Here is an 18377-nt window from a genome sequence, read left to right as displayed (position 1 = left end):
TTTAATGTCTGAATCAATTGTTTCTGGGCAGCAATTCAGCTAAGTCTCTGTCCATGACACTGACTAAAGCCTTTGTCCATCTTTTATTTCTTTTACTTCAGAGCAATATTGTAAATCATGTTTGTAAGAATGAAATTTCTATCTTAAGGTAACTGCAATATAGCTCACAGAGGGAAAGCAGATGAACAAGTGATAAGGGAACCAGAGAGCAAGTTGAATCTAGTTGAAAGAGGGCACATTTTGTTTTCCTGGATTAGGTTAATTTTAAAACTTTTTCTTCCAAACATTTTTGTCTCTGGACAAGACAGTTCAGCTATTGTTAGAGGTACAAAAATAGAAGTGATATGAGAACGGTTGCTCATGTTTTCTTATTCTGTTTCTTTCTTTTTCTTTTTTTTTTCCTTAAATTGCAACAGCATTCATTTTTAAGTATGCTCTACAGCAGTCATCAAAACATGATGATAGATAGCCTTTTCCCAGGTGATTCTTAATTCCACGTCTTCTTATCCAGCAAATGGACTACTCTCCAAATATAAATATATTTATAACTCCATTTTTTTGGGGGCAAGGCACTAATGAATCACATATGGGTGCTTTGATTTTTTTTACCATGTACACTGTGCTCTGAAGGCAAACCCATCTCCAAGTGGCTGGAAGCATGGACCCTGTCCCATCCAGGCCTTGCAGCTCACTTTTTCCTCCTTTTTGTCTTTTCTTTGCAGTTGTTCAGCACATCAAGCGCCACAATATTGTTCTTAAAAGAGAACTTGGTGAAGGAGCCTTTGGGAAAGTCTTTCTGGCAGAATGCTACAACCTCTGTCCCGAGCAGGACAAGATCTTGGTGGCAGTGAAGGTAAAAGAGTCTAGGGTTTCAATCATTAATATGTAGTTGCAACTAATGCTACTTTATTTGTAAATGATCGTGTGGAAAGGTTCACAGGGCTAATGGGGTGTTAAGAGAATGTGATATGTGAGCTTGCTGTGGATTATAAAATGAGAGCTGAATTTCATAAGGAAAAGGGGGAAAACAGTGTTACAAAGGGTTAAAATGTTTTCTGATCTATTTAAAATATGACTAGTGAAAAATAAAGCCTAGGCCATTGAAAATGCATGTGACTAACAAAATAATGTATAACCAGCTAAGTGCATAGGTTATGTGTGTAATTGCCAGTCAAATAAGGCTTTTTATTTATTTTTTTTCATGATTGTGTGATTCTCTTAATCGGCCAATGAAATTATCTGTGGTTAATGGTCATAACATTCCTGGCAGCTATATTAATCACAAAATTGTGGATAATATTTTCATGTGCTGTTAAACACTGTCTATATGGAAATCCAGAAGTCATGATATTTCAGACCTGGAGGAGTGATTCTTGATTATACAGCTCCAGTCAGCCCTTCCAAAACACAGTCCAAAATAGAAGGGAAATTTCCAGCATGGTCTTGGGGTTTGTACACTGAACATGCTTCATGGTAGCAAATCTTTTAGTCCCCCAAAATGGAAGGCCTAAGGGTTGGTCATCACCATCAGCTATGGATGTACACTAGAAGATATTATCAGTGATACTACACTCAAAGAGCTTGCAAAGTCTCCCTGGCAACCATCTCCTATCTCCATCTGTTGTTCTGCTGAAAGCTGAACGAGGTGTTCAACATTTGAGGTATCTCATTAAATGCAGGGTGAATACACATTTAGAATTTGGGCTGTGTTTAGGGATCAGAAAATAATCTTGTCTGACCAGCCGCAATTAGTCAACCATGTGTATGTTCTGGATCAAGCTGTACAGTAAAAGAAACCAAGTAGATCGTCTTTTTGAAAATGGAAACAAGGCACAGAGTTTTGGATCTGGTAGTAAAAACATAAGAATGAGGATGGATTTGTAGAGTGCTGTCTTGCTCCATCAAAAATAACATTTTTGTGTGTGTGTTTATCAAAGTTACAAGCTTTTTGATAGTTGGAGTTGTTCCACCATGTTGACTGGTAAGGAGAAATGAAGCCTGGAAGGGACATGTCATAGATGGGAGAAAGCATGAGACAAGAGATGACAAAACTAGAACTGAATGAATTTTCTATTGTATTTTGGTGAAACTAGAGTGGAAACTTCCATTTCTCTATCACTTCAGAGAAGTGCTGGATAGCAAAATAAAAGTCTCTCCATTCACTCACTGCCTTTGAAAGTCCTGACCAAATTGAGCCTAGCACTTCTGCTGTTAAATGCTGTACTGCCCTCTCTCTCTGCTGCACTTTCTCAGTGTAATTCACAAGAGTATTCAGCCTTCAAAGGGAGAGGTGTCTCCATGGGTTTAGGTGATAAATCTGTCAGTTTTCTGGATTGGTATTATTATTTTTTTTTAAATTCTTTTTTACCAAATCAATTCTTCCTAGCATCAAAAGCTATTGCACAGATAGCCATGACAAGAATAACCTCTGTGGACAGATTATGCCCATTTTAGGTTTCTCATATTGGTTCTTAGATAGTGACCAAAGTCACATCTTTAAGAGAAATATTTTGGTGAACTGGACTGTGTCCAGGCCTCAACATTTGCCACAGGGTTTGGCATTGAAAGTGTTTCATTTTTGTTCTTCGAGGAGCAGACCTGGATGCCAGCAGCCAAGGTTTGCTTTTCCTGGCTAACAGCAAAGGTTTTACAGTGCTTCACCACCACCACCACCTCCACCCCCCTCAGCAAAGCCACAGCAAAATTGTCCCTGTGAAATAGATCCAGGGAGCATCTGTTTGGTATGAAGTAAGGAAGTGCCAGGGGTACTGGGCAACAAGGAAGCATGACCTCATCCACCTGCAACCCTCAGGACAGTGGCTGGTCTCCTGGCTTGCCGACTGCTATGCAACTGCATGGCCTTGTGCAAGTGTGCTAAAACTTTGGCCTAAACATCCCATGTCTAGTTCAACATTCATCCTTTTCCTCACTAGCAGGCTGATATCTGAGACCTTGACGCTGCAGCAAATTGCGTGGGAGATGAGTTCCAGAGAAATCTGGGAAGATGCAAAAGCAGGCTTAGCATAAACAACCCCAAATGCTTTTCCTCATTGGAAGAGGAGTAGCATAGTCTGTTAAATTTGTTTTGACCATCGGGACTTTTGGGGGGAATACTGAGTGTTCAGAAATGCTTACTGTGGATCAAGACCTGCGAGCACGGAGTTTAACCACAGGTCAGTCTGGGCATGGGATTCCCCCCACCCCAGGTGACTTTTCAGATCAGATCAGTACACAATGTGCTGCAGACACTTCTAGAGAACAGAGGGTGGGAGAAGGAAAGGTTCTCATTTCCCTGTTGGCTGTTTTTGCTGTGCCACAGTGGTTGTTCAGGCCCGGATTCAGGGCCAGTACTCCTGTACTGTCTACTCATAGGACTGGTTTCCCAGTCAGAGTTTTGCCCTCGTTTAAACTGTCTGTAGCTGGGAGCTGGAGGTGAGGATGACCTGCAGGACACAAGTTAGCAGCTGCCTTTTGCTGACCTGGGAGTGGGAAAGGCAGGATTCACCCTGTGCTGCTTGCTCCAGGGTTGTGCTTGTCTAGCAGACTGACGTATGTACTACGTGACGAATGTTTCCATGGCACTGCAGAGGAGAACCAAAGCTTTCCAACTCTTCTCCAACTCTCAGGTGTTCTGTGGTGCTGGGGAGCAGTAAGCTGAAAGAGTGTAAAGGAAGGCTGTCAGGAGAGTTTCATTACCATATCATACTGGTGCTGGTGAGAGCCAGATCCCCCTGCTGCTGGGGTTACAGCTCTGTGGTGTCAGGGTGGATTAAAAAGCTGGTGACTTGCACTTGCTGTGCACAGCAAGTGCTGTGCAGTGCAAGTTTGCAGGGTCCAGATTCTATATGGATACCTGGGCAAGGTCTTGATGAAGGAGATTAAACAAGGGGTGGCGGTCCACCTGTCACAGGGCTGAACTCAGCAGATGAGGAACTCCTCTACCAGCCAGGGAATGCTTCTGTTGCCTAAGGGAATATGTCCCCTCCTCCTTAGCTGCTGGCCAAGCAGCCTAATGGTTGGAAAGTACTTGTGGTTGTGTACCAGTTCTTGCTTGAGAAAACCTCCCATTGATTGGTGAGAGTGCTTTGCATGCAGAGCTTTGGCTTACCTGTCAGTATTGATAAAAATAATGAATATGTTCTTTTCCCCGTCTTGTGCTCTTATGGTTTTATTTTGTTTTTGTTTTTTCCCCTTACACTGAAAAGAAGTTAAATGCATTACTCCCTGTCATTTCTATGTAAATGTTATGTGCTTATTAATTTTTTCGCTTTCTAATCTCCTCCTTGCCTATGTCGGCTATCTCTCATGCATTGTGTCTATGCTGTGTGCTGCATGAAGTAATGAAAATTAGAGGAGTGGGGGCTGCAGCAATGGTGGGTTACAGAACTTAAGGTTGCCCTTGTAATAGAAACCCTTTCTGAGTTTTGCCAGGGTTTTAGACCTTTTTGCATTTTGCTGTTTGACAGAAAAATGTGTAATTGCCATGGCAACTGCTCTGTCATATGATAATTTTGCTGTTTCTGTGAGATAAAAAGCTTCTCCTGAAATATACAATAAGCCATCATCACAGGGCAGAGCTGTCAGCGTTTTTACTGTCTTTCCAGGGAAAGAGCATGTTGGAAAGAGTATGAGCCTGTGCTTCTGTCTATCATTTTTTTCCTGGGTTGCTATTATATAAAAATGTTTTTTATATGAATTGTTTTCTAATTCTCTTGCTGAGGAGAATTACAGTCCAATTGCTTTATACATGAAACCAACAGAGGAGACTCAATTGACAACAGAATTGTTCCGGGTGCTTTCTTTATATAGCATAGATCGGACTGTGAGTTGGTGCCTGCATCATGTTAAGGCATCATCGCAGAGCCTGGATGCATTGGAAGATATTTCAGTTTCAGTCCTTGCTTGGTTCAGATGTGCTTTGCTGGGGACCATAGATGTGGAGCTGATTTGATATCCACCTTAGATGTGTATACTGTGTAGGCTGTGTATACTAATATGTCACGGCTTATGAAGGCTTGTAAGATCCTTGTTGCATCATTATTGGTAAAACTTGCGAAAGAAGGGTTCTGTGTCTGAAGACACATGAGATTCATAAAGGGTTCTTCAGGGAAGTGTCGTTGTGGCACAACAAGTTTCTATTGCCTCTGCTATCCACAGAGCCTGAAATCTACAGAGAAAAGCCCCTGTATCTGATAAATGGCTTTTCACTCAGCCCTGCTTCTTTTCACCTCAGCTGATCATTTTTAAGGTCTATGTCTGCCGTTTCATAAGTAAAGAAAGCATTTTCTCTGACAGTCATCTTTTAGTCCCTAGTCCCTCATTCATACAAGCATAGGTATCATACTAGTAAAGTGGACTGAATTCTCTCTGTTTAAGAAAAACCCTGAACAAACCATGACTATTACAGCTAGAAACTGGGTTTGTTGGCAGAATGATTGCACTGTATCAACTTGTTCTGTGTCTGCTCTGATGAGCGTGGTTGGTCCCATGGTGTCTATATGAGTTCAGAGTAGGAAATAGCCAGGAAAAAAACATCCTAAGTTAAAGCAATGCTGTTAGTTTTGAGTCTTATTGTCTTTTGTTTTAAGTCTAGGGGTAATTAAAATACGGAGGTACAAAGCCCAGCTGTAAGTTTCTGTGATTAATAACTTGTGAACATTGTTAACCTGCTATCATTCTCTTACAGTTTTAAAAATGTTTTTTCAATTAATACAGTACCACCATTGTACCTTCTGAAGGTAGAGCACAGTAGTGGTTTATTGTCAATTATGATTATTCCTCACTTAATTGGTGTCAGAATTTGCTTTTGGTTTCATGCATGAAAGTGTTTCCTTGCTCATGAAATGTAGTTAAGAAGAGATCTGAAACTGCTTATGAGTGGCAGGTAAATTAGTACTATTTCATTATACAAAGTTCAAGCCTCCTGTTTGATCCAACATTGATATATTTTCTACAAAATGAAAATGAGCAGGATTTTAGGTCTATATATAAATAAAATGGGGAAAAATAAAAACTGCCACCCCAAGATTCTGACCTGCATCTACTTACGCTCTGTCTATCAATTTGGGATTGATACTTCAGTTGCTTACACATCTCTTAATCTTAGTCATGCAAGTAAATTTACTTTATTTCAAAAGAGTTTCTGACTGAAGTCGCAGCTTGTAAGGTCTGGTCCAAGGATCTGCCCTTCTACAAATCTACTGAATGTATAGTGCACCACAGGGACCAACATCAGCAGTAATTACATCAGTAATACATAAGAAATGCATCTATGTTCCACTAAGTATTTTAAGCAAGCAAAGCTTTATTTTAAGGAACTTAAAAACAGAGGTAAATACCAACAGGATACTAGGGGTTTTCCTGAGTTACAAGCTAAAGGATACAAACCAGCCGTGTACTAGTATGTTTTTTGGATAAGATCAGATTGTTTGTTCTGTGTTTTGGAAAACACTTGAAACAGCAAGATCATGAGTATTCCTACATCCTCTTATAACAAAAATTATTTGGTGGGGATTATACTGTGACATGGGGCAGGGGAACAACAATTCTACTGCCTTTACTAAATTGCACTTAAACATCACATCCGCATTTCTAAAAGAGTTACTAAAAATGTACTTCCATTCTTTATGCAGTATAATGTCCTTATCTTACCCTTACAATGTCTTCTCACATGTTCGCTACCTTCTGTGAACATCTCTTCTTCCTCACATTCTCCTTTCCTCTGCCAGACACTGAAGGATGCCAGTGACAATGCCCGCAAGGACTTCCACCGTGAGGCAGAGCTGCTGACTAACCTGCAACACGAACACATTGTCAAGTTCTATGGCGTCTGCGTTGAGGGCGATCCGCTCATCATGGTCTTTGAGTACATGAAGCATGGAGATCTTAACAAGTTCCTCAGGTAAACCCACCAACATGTGCTGGAGAGCTAGAAGTGGGCAATGAAGGTTGGCAGCTATTGGTACTTAATGCCAAATTAACTCCTATCCCTTAAAAATGCAGACACCCTAAAGTGCAAATCTGTGCAACATTCATTTTGTGTCCTATGATGTGGAACTCATTTTCTTTGTGTATTTGGAAATACCATTAAGTTAAGCCTCAGAAGGAATGGAAACTGAAGAAATACACTTTTTAGTATATTTCAGGGTATTCTGAAATATTTGGTTATAAAGTTTACAGTAAGAACTGTCTTCTTGCAGGCTTTCTGGTAGCATTTTGGAAGATCCCACTCAATACCTATTGCTATCTGTAGGCATCTAAAAGCTTCTGAAATCTAACCCCTTTTCTCTTCCCTCCGCTGACTGTTTTGGAAAGAGTGCCATTAATCTGTGGCAAGAAAACTGAATTATGGAAACTTCGGTGTGGTGGAAAACACTACATTTTGAGGTCTATTTCATAAAGCTGTTCATGAATGTGCATTATAAATTGAAATTTGGCAGTAAAGTAGTCATAAATAAATAGATGATACTCAAGGTTTAGAATAATAGATAACTCATGAATCAGCAAGATTTGAACAGTGGCCTTATCTATGTGCCATTTCCACGAGTGGACATTCATTGACATAAAAATAAGCAGTTAAGAGACAGCTTTTGCTCCTACATAAAAACATTTGCATAAGGGACTGTTCTTTCAATGTCTTCTATGTCACTTCCATCAAAAAGTATCACAAAAAACATTTCAATGTACCGAGATCTCTTCTGCTGAAAAATAAGTGGGGGCATCACCACACTGGACAGATATCTGTGTAATGTATGCTACTGACAAAGCTGTAAAATAATCAAACTAATGTCCCTTTAAATGGGTTCAGATTTTCTATCTGCCTGAAATTGCTAGTGACTGCTAGTGTCACCATTTACGCATTTTTATTGCCTTTGTGAAATGAGTTTGCTGTCCTTCTAATCTCTAGTGAACAAATAGCCACCACATAAAAGCAAATGACATCAACTAGCATCCTCCCTTTTTGGCAGGGCTGCCAGGTCTGGCAGAGAGACTAGCTCTTGAACTGGGGATGCAGAGCAAACACTACTTTTCCCAGACTGACTGTCTCTTTGGCAAAGGATTTAAGTGTATTGTCAGGGCAGTGTTGGGGCATTTACATTTGCCTGCTTGGACCTCTGCCGTGGATCAGGAGAAAACTGTGGTTTCCAAAGACACTGTCCCAGTACTTTTTGAGAGCACTGAATTTCCATTAGAACAGGCCAGATTTGCAGCTGATTCACTATCATGATAAGAAATACTTATTCTTTGATTATTTTTGTTTGGCCTTTTCTTACCTCCTAACTCTGACTTTGAATTGTTGTACAGAAAGGTAGTTTAGCAGACAGTATATTTCCTCCATTAGGTGTTCTCTTTCTCTCTCTCTTCTCTCTCTCTCTCTCTCTTCTTTTTTTTAATTATTAATCAGCCCTGGTCTTTAGAACATAAAATGATTATGCTGGGACAAGCTGTTTAACCTAAGCTCCGATTTGTCATTCCTCTCACATTTGCCGCAGCTTGTGCTGCAGATCAGAGGTTAGCTGCAAGCGGGCTGTAAAAGCCTGAATTTCTTACCCTGCAGCGCCACCAAAGGCTGACGGGAAAAATGAATCCGAAATTTAACCCAAATGAGCCTTGCTGTCTGTGTGTAGCCAAAGGCTGTTTCAGATCTAGGACCACAGCCTCAAAGCCATGCCTGCCCTGTGCTTGTTCTGGACAGTGGAGGCTAATTTGAACCCAAGGAAATCTCTGTCAATGTTACTGACTGTTGCAGACACTGAGGAGCACCTCTTTTACAGACAGCACCACAAGTGCAAGATGGGTGGAGTGTTAAAAATAATCCAAAAGTTTCATTAGATACAAATCATCTCGTCAAGGAAACCAGTGAAAGAAGAATTCTCTAATTTAGTGATTTGGAGCTTCATATCTGAGAGCAGCCAAAAAAATAAAAATAAAAATAATAAAAATAAAATAAAAATAAAAATAAAAAAATCAGTGCAATGAAAAGGCACAGTGCTTTTCAACAGGAATTTTCCTCTGAGTCTTGGCTGGAGGTTTCATATCCTCCTGTACATCCCGCTTCACCCAGACCAGTTGAATGTTTGGCTGTACCCTGTAGCAGAGAAAGTGCAGTTAACTTCTTTACTTGGTACCAGCTGCAATCCCAGCAATGCTACATAACTTCTTTCATTTCTTTCTCACATCTGTCACTTTGCTCATGAAGTTCTTCCCCTGGGGCAATTTTAATATCATATTTCTAATAAGTAATGTCAGATTTGATCTCACAGATTTTGATTAATTTACAACTCTTTTCCAAACTCCTGTGCCCTTTCCTTAGGGATGAATTAAGGCCTCGCCTTCATTGATTAGAAAGGTGATTCTCTGAAACTCTACTTCGGAGGAAGGAAGGACTTCTGAGAGGACTTTTCTGAGAGAAAACAAAAATTGGTTGTAGAGTATTTTTCAAAAACAGTTGAGAAGGGAAGGGCAGAGATAGTCTCTTTGGAAAAATACTTTGCAGGAATAAAATAAAAAGGCTTCTGAAAACCTAGAAGAGTAGAATGGATGGAAAGTCCTTTTTCAAAATATTATAAGGTGTATGAACGAGGAATGAGGAATGATTGTTAGCTGACCTTATTAGTTGGCTAAGGATTGGCTAGTAATGCTTATCATAAAATTGTGTACATAGGAATGCTGATATCAATATCTTTGAGTTAATAGGATTCAACAGGAGAAGGGGGGTGCTTTAGGATAGGGGGATATTATTATGAACCCAGCTGCCTTATTCTTGTGAGCAGTATATGTACCTGTTGTATAATGCTCTTCAGACTGCTTGTCTTTCACTCAGTGAAGGAAAACAGTAAGTGAAAAAAGCCAAGAGACAAATTGTTGCTATTTCACCAATGAATCGATAGCCCTTTTGTTTTTATATATGAGTAAGTCACTTGTGTGGTTTTAGGCTCACTAATACCTTTCACCTCTGTAGCTTACAAGTGGCCTGTCACTTTATCAGCTTATATTTTGATGCAGGGCACATGGTCCAGATGCAGTACTGATGGCAGAAGGCAACCGTCCAGCTGAGCTGACACAGTCCCAGATGCTTCATATCGCCCAGCAAATTGCAGCTGGTATGGTTTACCTGGCATCACAGCACTTTGTGCATCGGGATCTTGCTACGCGGAATTGCTTGGTTGGTGAGAACCTACTGGTGAAGATTGGGGATTTTGGGATGTCTAGAGATGTGTACAGCACGGACTACTATAGGGTAAGTGAACTGCTGTAAGTGCTAACAACTGAGGTCTGGTTCAGTACTGATATGACTGATTTTGGTTTTACACTGTCAGGTAATTTAGAGGCTGGCATATGGAGATCCTGGTTTTGGGTTACAACGGAGCAAATTAATCAGAATAAGATTGGCATGTCCTGTTTATGTATGATGACTTTAAATTCTAATACTAAAAGATAGGAAGGTCTTTCTGGGCAGAAATTTTACATGGTTGCTTGGCTATAGTGAAGAAGAAAAAGAAGCAGATGGAAAGGAAGAGTGGGTAATCAGATTTGGCCCAATACTTCTGAGTTATTAAAATATGTTGTCATATGTTTCTCAGACAAGTGGAAATTGTTACTTTTAGGTATTTTATAATGTTTCATTATAATGTTTATTTGAGTAGCTGTAAGTAGCAGACAGCCGTGCTGAATGAGGTATTTATCTCAGGGAAAGACTAGGTCAGAAATTATTAACTTCTCAATGCATTAAAAGCTATCTGCAGGCTTCTCCTGCCTTAAGCCTATTCTTTAATTCTACTGCTTATGATTGAAGAGCTGTTTTGCATCACTCTGGTGAGGGCGATAATTCAGTAGTGGGTAAGAGTAGCCCTTGGTGCATGTTCAGATTCTGGCCCAGGTTGTTTTCCCTAGGCTCAGTTGTGGTATAATGATGTGTGAAGTTTGCAAAGGGCTCCTATAGTTGCTAGGATTAACGGGACCTTGTACATTAATCATTGTCATTTATGGTGTCTTTGTACTCTGTGACAAGTCAGGTAGTTGACAGCATTTGCTGTTTGTTACCACATGTGTAACTTCATGAGTGCAACTGCGGCTATCAGGTTTTTATGGCTTGCGAAGGGAATCCATGGGCAAGCTGTTAGTTTGTGGATGCTGGAATTGTATCTTGTCAGATAAGCTACTTGGTCTCTTTAAAGCACATTCTATGTATGTGCCTCTCACATCACTTGTTATCAGTGACTTCTTTTTAGGTAAAATGAAGGACTCTTCCATATCTGTCCTAACTGGGTTGCAGTGTCCATAAAATGACAGTGTCACGTCTGTGCCAGTGTTTGTGGGATGCCTGAAGAGGGATTGACTTTACATCCAGCTGACGCCTGACAGGGCAGAGGAAGGTGCACACAAAAATTTTTTGTTGAGTGTTGTTTTTCTTAACAGCTGAGAAATACATTTCCTCTGCTCTTTGTATCTTCTTTTACAAGGCAAACCTAGTAATTAGTAAACATATGAAACAGACTCCTCTTATATTTTTTTATTTTGGAGACTTGGCACTTCATGCAATTTTGTCAATGTAAAATAAGCATGACTTCATTTCAGAACTTGGAAAAATACATAGGATAGTAATCAGTGACTCTGTGTTTGCAAAGACTCAAGTGAGCACCGAAGGCCAGGCTTTCTTGATTTTGTATCTGATGAATGAACAGTACTTGCTGGGACTGGAGACATATCTCTGTTACATATTTTAGTGAGACTGGATTCATTTACCAGTTCATCATTACAATTAAGAATGAATGTTCATGCTTAATAGTAAGTGTTTGCAAAAGTCTTGACAGACAAAGACAGCATTTTTGAACAATAAATTCTTTGTTTTGTTCTAATTTTTGAAAAAAAAAAAAAGAAAAAGACTTCTTGCTACAGAAAAACTGCAGACAAAAGCAGGTAGAAGCTAGGTAATCATACAGGCTTCCTGGGGACAGCTTAGGTTTGGTGCAAGCATTGGTGTAATGAATTTAGTGTCATCTTACCTGCTCATGTACTTCTGGTTTTAATCCTTGAGTCTTATGCATCAGCACTCAAGCAAAGCTTTTACCCAATGAGGGAGGAGTTTAGAACAAGACTAGGATTTTGTCCTGCCTGAAACATAAGGTTCTGGTAGCCTGGAAAGTCATGGGGTGCTTTTCAAAGTACCTCGTTCAAGTGATTCTTTGCATTTCTCATTGCCTCTTCTCCAGAGTGATTCTCTCCTTTCCTCTTCCGCTTCCTCCTCCTTCTTCTTCTTCCCATTGCCCCTTCACTCCTTCCCATCACTCTTTTGAGGCCAAGGGAGGATCAGTGTGGTCCAGGAAGAAATAAAGAAATGAGAAGAGAGAGGGAGAAGGAAAGGAAGAAAAGGACAGTGTGTGAAGAGGATGCAATAATGGGTGTGAGAGAGGGAATGAATAAGTCAATTCATTAAGGAATGTAAAAGAAAAAGGAAAAGGAAAGTGGAAAGAGGTGTTAGTAAAAGACACAAATGTGGCTGAAGGAGAAAGATGTAGACACATGGCAGAGGTGAGGAATGAAAATATAAGTATCGTGGTTCCATCCAAATTGATGAAGTAAGCTTGCAGTATGATGGAAATGTATGAAACCTAAACTTGTGTAGTCACTTGTTTTGCACAGTGAGAAAATCGAGAAGGATCATTTCTCCAACCCTCCACATTCCAGCTGTCTTTTAGCTGGTATAGCGGAGAGACAGAGCCACAGACTGCCTTGCTACCATATTTCACACTGATAAAAGCTGGAAGCCACAGCTGAGTCTTTGAGGTTTTCGACTGCACAGCTTGGGCCATATATGGGCTAGCCAGAGTCTGACCGAAATAAGCAAGCCTATGATGACTTTCCAGAGTGTTGCCTTAAGAATTATGTCTATGGCAGGCCTAAGCAATGAAATTTATTGATGACACTGGAATGGCAGTGACCCACCATAACTAATTGCTTGTAGCAGTGTAAGTCTCTTTTAACTGTTCAGACTTAACTGTGTACACAGAAGAAATTCTTCCCTAGCCTTGACAGCTTTCTCTGATGCTCATTGGAAGGATTTATACAGCTTCAAAAAGCTCTGCAAGAAATAGTTTGGTATTTGTGTTTATTAAGGCACTGGAATCTGTTTACTGAGATCCTACCACCTTGTCGGGATGCTAGGTTTGCCCAAGATGATTATTCATAGTTTGTTTCTGTAAGATAAGGATGGTCACCAGTACTTGTTTGCTGTCAGATTGTTAATGACACTCTGTATTGAAGCAGCTCAGTAGTTAAACGAGATTTGAGAGAGAAAGGGAGAGAAATAATCCTTGGGTTGGGAATGCATGTTATGTGTGGCCCTGGTTACACAAGGTTTTCTTTTCCTCCTCCCTTCTTTTTTCCTTTCTTTTTCATCAGACAGGAATCTTGGGGGTGGAGAGAGCCCTGATATACATGCTAACGTCCAGTGAAACAGCAACAGTTTTCAAAAGTCACCCCAGATGATCATGAGGTCATGAAGAATTTGCAGTGCCTTTTCCTCTCCCGCACTGCCATCCACCTCAGGTCAAACTAAAGCAACTGTCAAATAATTAGTTTCATCCATGTGCCAAACACCTCCAGTGACACTGCTGCACTGCAGGCCTTGTAGCACAGTGCATCACTTCATGACGTTATTTATTTGCAGAGCTTAGGTCTCAGGTTCATTAGGGACTTTTACTTGTTTTGTTGACATCTGTTTTTTGTTGCTTGGACTCCCAACACTCACAAGTCAGAGTTTCCCTTCTTTCTCTCTGATACTCAAATAATGTGACTCATCAGCTGCCTTCAGTGGCTTAAAGTACTGACACTGAAGCATGGGAACGACCAGATTGCTAGTATACTTCCTTGCACTCAGAACACTTCAGGACCTTTTTAGGCTCACAGTTGAAGTTTGCAGCTGCTGCTCAGTACTTGGTCTTAAAATACGTTTCTACATTTTCTTATCATACACACACAAACACAAAAAAGAAGGTCATCTCACCTCAGTACTTGGAAAAACTTAACAGGGATATGCTTTAAATATCCAGCCTGGTCAGCCAGCTGCAAGCTTGAGCCAAGATTTTGCATGAAACTGTGATCTCACTGAAGTAAGCAAGAGCTTTGCCATTTACTTCATTAGGACCAGAACTTCACCCTTCCATGTTTTTATGTCTGTCCAGTGCAGAACAGAAACTCTGTTTCTGATTTAGATTTATGGAGCTAAGTTGTGTAATCCCTATTTAGCTATTGTATAACTAACTTGCCTTTATGCAACAGTGCAAGGAACAGTAGAGAAAATAAGGACTTCATGCCTCCGCTTGTACAAACCACAGAAGGAGCTATCAGAAACCTGGAACCAGGTTTCTTTAGGCCCAACTTGTCCAAAAGCTACAGAGAGGTTTAGAAGTCAAATTAGCCTAAGCCTTTCTCTATTTCAGAAAGCTATGCATTAGATGTTAAGGGCAAGAGGAGTGACAAGAGCCTGAGACCTCCTCAAGCCACATGGAAAACCTCAACACACATTAACGCCCTTAGCACCAAATCCTATGAAAATTCCAATCTGCCAAGGGACATGAGAAAGAGATGTCAAGAGTATCAATGCTGTCCTAGGTCCCTAAAAAGAAATCTTTTGACAAAAATTTCTGAGGTGTCTTACAAAGTCAGTCACCCCTGACATACAACAGATGGTGACAACAATCCCTGTAAGTCTGTCTCAGTCAGAATTACCTTTTGGCAAGTAAGCTGCATAATGGTATGAGTGCTCAAGCCAGCTGCACCAGCCAGGTATTTCAGGGGTTTAGTAACATCCCTTGGAGCACATCTGGCCCAATGTCCTACTTATGAATGTCATCTGTCCTCAGTGTCTCAGAGAAGTGTGGGAACAGAGCTTACCACAGAGAAACACCATGCAACAAGAAGTAAAACAAAAATGCAGGAGACCAGTGCAAGTCCTGAAGAAACAGTTTAGTCAAATACATAAATATGGTGCAGCCTGCATAATGCTGACAAGCTTGTTTTCAGATCTCTGTCTCAGGTAGAGCACAAGATTGGACAGCAGCAATCTTCTGTCTCTGAAGTTTGAATGTCCAATTCCAATGCTTTGTTACACAGCCCCTCCCATTAATTTTCCAAGGTGGACATCGAAAATAAGTAGGATCCTGCTGATGGGACCTTGCTTGGAAGGCTGCTCCAGAACCTCACCCTCATCACAGTTGCAAATCTTAATCGGTAGCCGAAATTAACTCATGACCAGTGTACACCCACTTGATCACATTATTCTCCAACAGAGAGCGTTATTCTCCCTTCCTAGCTTTAACATGTCAAATGTATTTAGAAAAAGTAATGCTCGCCCCTCCTGGACTGTTTTGGATGGTTAAACAAGGCAAACTATCAGGAGAAAAGGTTCTTTTTTCTTCTCCTAGTAGCCTTCTCTTACATCTTTCAGTCTGCGAAACAACAGTGTAAGTGTCTCTTTCTGGTTCAGACATCACTAGAGCTGTGAGCAGTATTTTCCAAATAAGGTTTTTGCCTTTTCTTGGACCAGAGATACTTCCCTGCCTCTAACGAAAATGCACTGCACAATACATCCTACACTCATGTAGCCTGTGTGATATTGGCATGCAGTCACTGTATTGTCAAACAGTGCCCTGGGCCACTCTCATATTCTGTGGCTTCCAAATGAAGAACATCCTCTTTTCTAAAGTTTTTGGTTTCAGTCCCTAAGTGAGTGACTGGCACATCTTGTACCTCTGGTGGTTGAGAAAGACTGTCATTTTTCATTTATTTTTAGCTTCTTTGGGGGCTGCTTTTTATTTTTTTATTTTTTTATTAAAATTCAGGTCTTGTCTAAGTTGATGGTGAGTAAAGAACTAACGAAACAGAATCGTGGAACCAAAAAGTAAACTGCTGAGGGAGTGAGAAAGATTTGCAAGTTTCCTAGATTTTTGTGTCTTTGTTTCTTAGTGTTTTATTTCTTGATCAATTCTAGTTAATGTTAATGTTAAATAAGTATTTTGGAAAAGGATATCTTCTTGAAACATAGTGTTCCCATGCAACTTTCATTTAAGATGTGAGAAGTTGTTATGCTTCTTAGACTCCAAGGAAGACTTCCAGAGAAACTAAGAATTACACAATTTGATATTCTACGCCAACTTTAAAAATACCCAGCTTCCAGACCTTCTTTCTACATAGAAAGGTCAAAAACCCATTTGAGAAACCATTTTGACTCTGGTAGTATTACAGCCCTTGGCAAGTAAGCCTGATTCTGATCTCCCCCGTCACTCAGCAAAACCAGAATATTGGTTTTGAAGACAGTGAAACAACATTGGTATTAGAGTAGTGAAATGGCAAAGAGTGGCTCGGCTGCTAAGCACAGTCCTTCCTTCACATGTAAGCCTAATACTTAATATTGTAGAGTGCTGTATTTCTGGCGACTGCATAATACAGCTTTCTGGTGACTCTTTATATGAAACATTTGCTAAAAGATAATGCTAGTAAAATAACCATCAGAGAATGATATCACTTAAGCTATTTCCAGTACCAAATGCCTATTTGCAAGGAGAATTAATGCATGACAGCAAGGGACTAAAAAAAGAAAAGGCTGGTTCATCATTATTTGGGCTATAACTAGCCAGGCAAGCACCACCATGCAAATGTTTACAGTGAGGAACAAGTGTCTGTTCCGAAAGGGCAGTAGCGGCAAACACCTGCAGGTTTCAGCTGTCACTACAAAGCTGGATACCTGTGTGGGGGTGTTTAGAGGAGGCTGCACTAAAGAAAACAAGAAAGAGTTACTGAGAAATCAACCAGCTTGTCAAGGCATCCTCGTAGGTGTGTGTATTGAATTGTCACAGTTTGAAGGCACAGTTTGAAGGCTTTTTATTAGCTGCTATTTTTGCATTCATTGCTCAAAAGGAAATTATCTGCTTCCCTACATGGACTTTTCGGCTCTCCTCCTCCGTCAGAGGCTCATTGCATCATGTGTAGTGCTGGGGAGGACAGAGGGTTCCAGCAGCCCTGGAGGACGTGCACAGATGATTTCATGCAACTGGAAACAATACAGGAAATGGTGGGACAGCTACAGAGATGTAACTCTAAACTAGTTCTCCCTGAAGTCAGTGCAGTAACTGAACTTACACTAAAATAACTGCAAACAGAATTAAGCCTAATGGTTTTACAGGGCTGTCAGAGGCTTACTAAAGGTCACTACTATGTCATCATTTAGAAACTTTTATACATCACAACATCCTGATGCTAAAGGACAATGCCTGTTGCGATGTGGCCGTGTGAGAGTGTATTTTACTATGTGCAGGAAGCGAGCTTCTTACGGTGCTTGCTTTTACAAATCCCTGACTGTTGGTGCTTCTTCTTGAGCTGCAGCTTCATGACCTGCTCAGTGCTACACGGAGTGTCCAAAGGCAGCTTTGTCTCAAGCAGGTGTAGTTCCATTTTTATTGCCATTTTTAGCATGGCAATAGATGCAGTCACTTCCCAGTGGGGTTTTCTCATCATCTTCACATCAGAGTCCTTGGTCTCGCTTATGATTCTGTTTCCATCTGTTTCCACTGACACTGATCCTAAGAGGGGAGTCCAAGAAAGTTTTCCATATTAGTGTTAGGAGAAGAAACATCAGATGTCCAGCATGTGTAGTATCATGCATTTAACAGCAAGTTCTTACTAAGCTCCATCTTGCAGCATTATTGACAAGACAGTAATACAGAAAATGAGTTTTTTCACTGAGAGGTTCTGGTATACTTTGTTTTGCCACATTTTGCCTCTCTCACATGAAATGTGTAACTAGGAAACAAATTCCACCATTCCTGGATCACATTGTCCTTCAGTCTGTGAGATCAACGAGGGCAAAACCAGAAGAATATAATGACAAGGCTAAACAATGGAGCTGACTGAAAGAAAAGCTAGAGCATAGTGGGCTTGCTTTTGTGACCAGTGCTTTCCTTTGGAAATCTGTCCCTGATGGATTTACACCAACATGGTTCTTATGCAGGATATCAAGAAATAGTCATTAAAAACTAGTTTGTCTTGAGAAAAGATATCCAGGCAGGAACCAGTACCTAGAAAATTACACTATGAGTTACAGAAATTCTGTTGACCTACACTATTGCTTAAAGTTCTGAGTGTATGCCAATCAAAATCTTAATCAAAGTGTTTAGAAATTTTCCCTCTGTTTGCTTCTGTTAAAAGCATTGAGAATTTATGGTTTGCTCTCACTTTGATTATAAAGCAGATATTACAGTTTTCAAATAGATGCAAATTCTGGTTTTGTCCACTCCATTTCTAAGTCATTTTTATTCTGTGGATTTCAGGAGGGTTATTCCTGATGTATGCAGGAGGTAAGAGCCTTAGGATCCATATGC

General features: G+C 40.4%; 1 protein-coding gene across 4 annotated transcripts in view; it reads left to right on the top strand.

Annotated features, from left to right (window-relative positions):
• NTRK2 (neurotrophic receptor tyrosine kinase 2) overlaps nucleotides 1-18377 on the top strand; it is a 202410-nt gene that overhangs the window by 149167 nt on the left and 34866 nt on the right. For all 4 annotated transcript variants that reach the window (XM_048080554.2, XM_048080553.2, XM_066989061.1 and 1 more), the window contains 3 exons: nucleotides 723-853; nucleotides 6729-6901; nucleotides 10006-10240. In XM_048080554.2, coding sequence (XP_047936511.1) covers nucleotides 723-853; nucleotides 6729-6901; nucleotides 10006-10240 — 539 coding nt within the window. The remainder of the gene's footprint in view (nucleotides 1-722; nucleotides 854-6728; nucleotides 6902-10005; nucleotides 10241-18377) is intronic.

Source organism: Anser cygnoides, chromosome Z (genome assembly GCF_040182565.1).
Source record: "Anser cygnoides isolate HZ-2024a breed goose chromosome Z, Taihu_goose_T2T_genome, whole genome shotgun sequence".
Lineage (NCBI taxonomy): Eukaryota > Metazoa > Chordata > Aves > Anseriformes > Anatidae > Anser > Anser cygnoides.
Note: the sequence above shows the minus strand (reverse complement) of the source record. Positions and strands in the feature narration are given on the sequence as shown.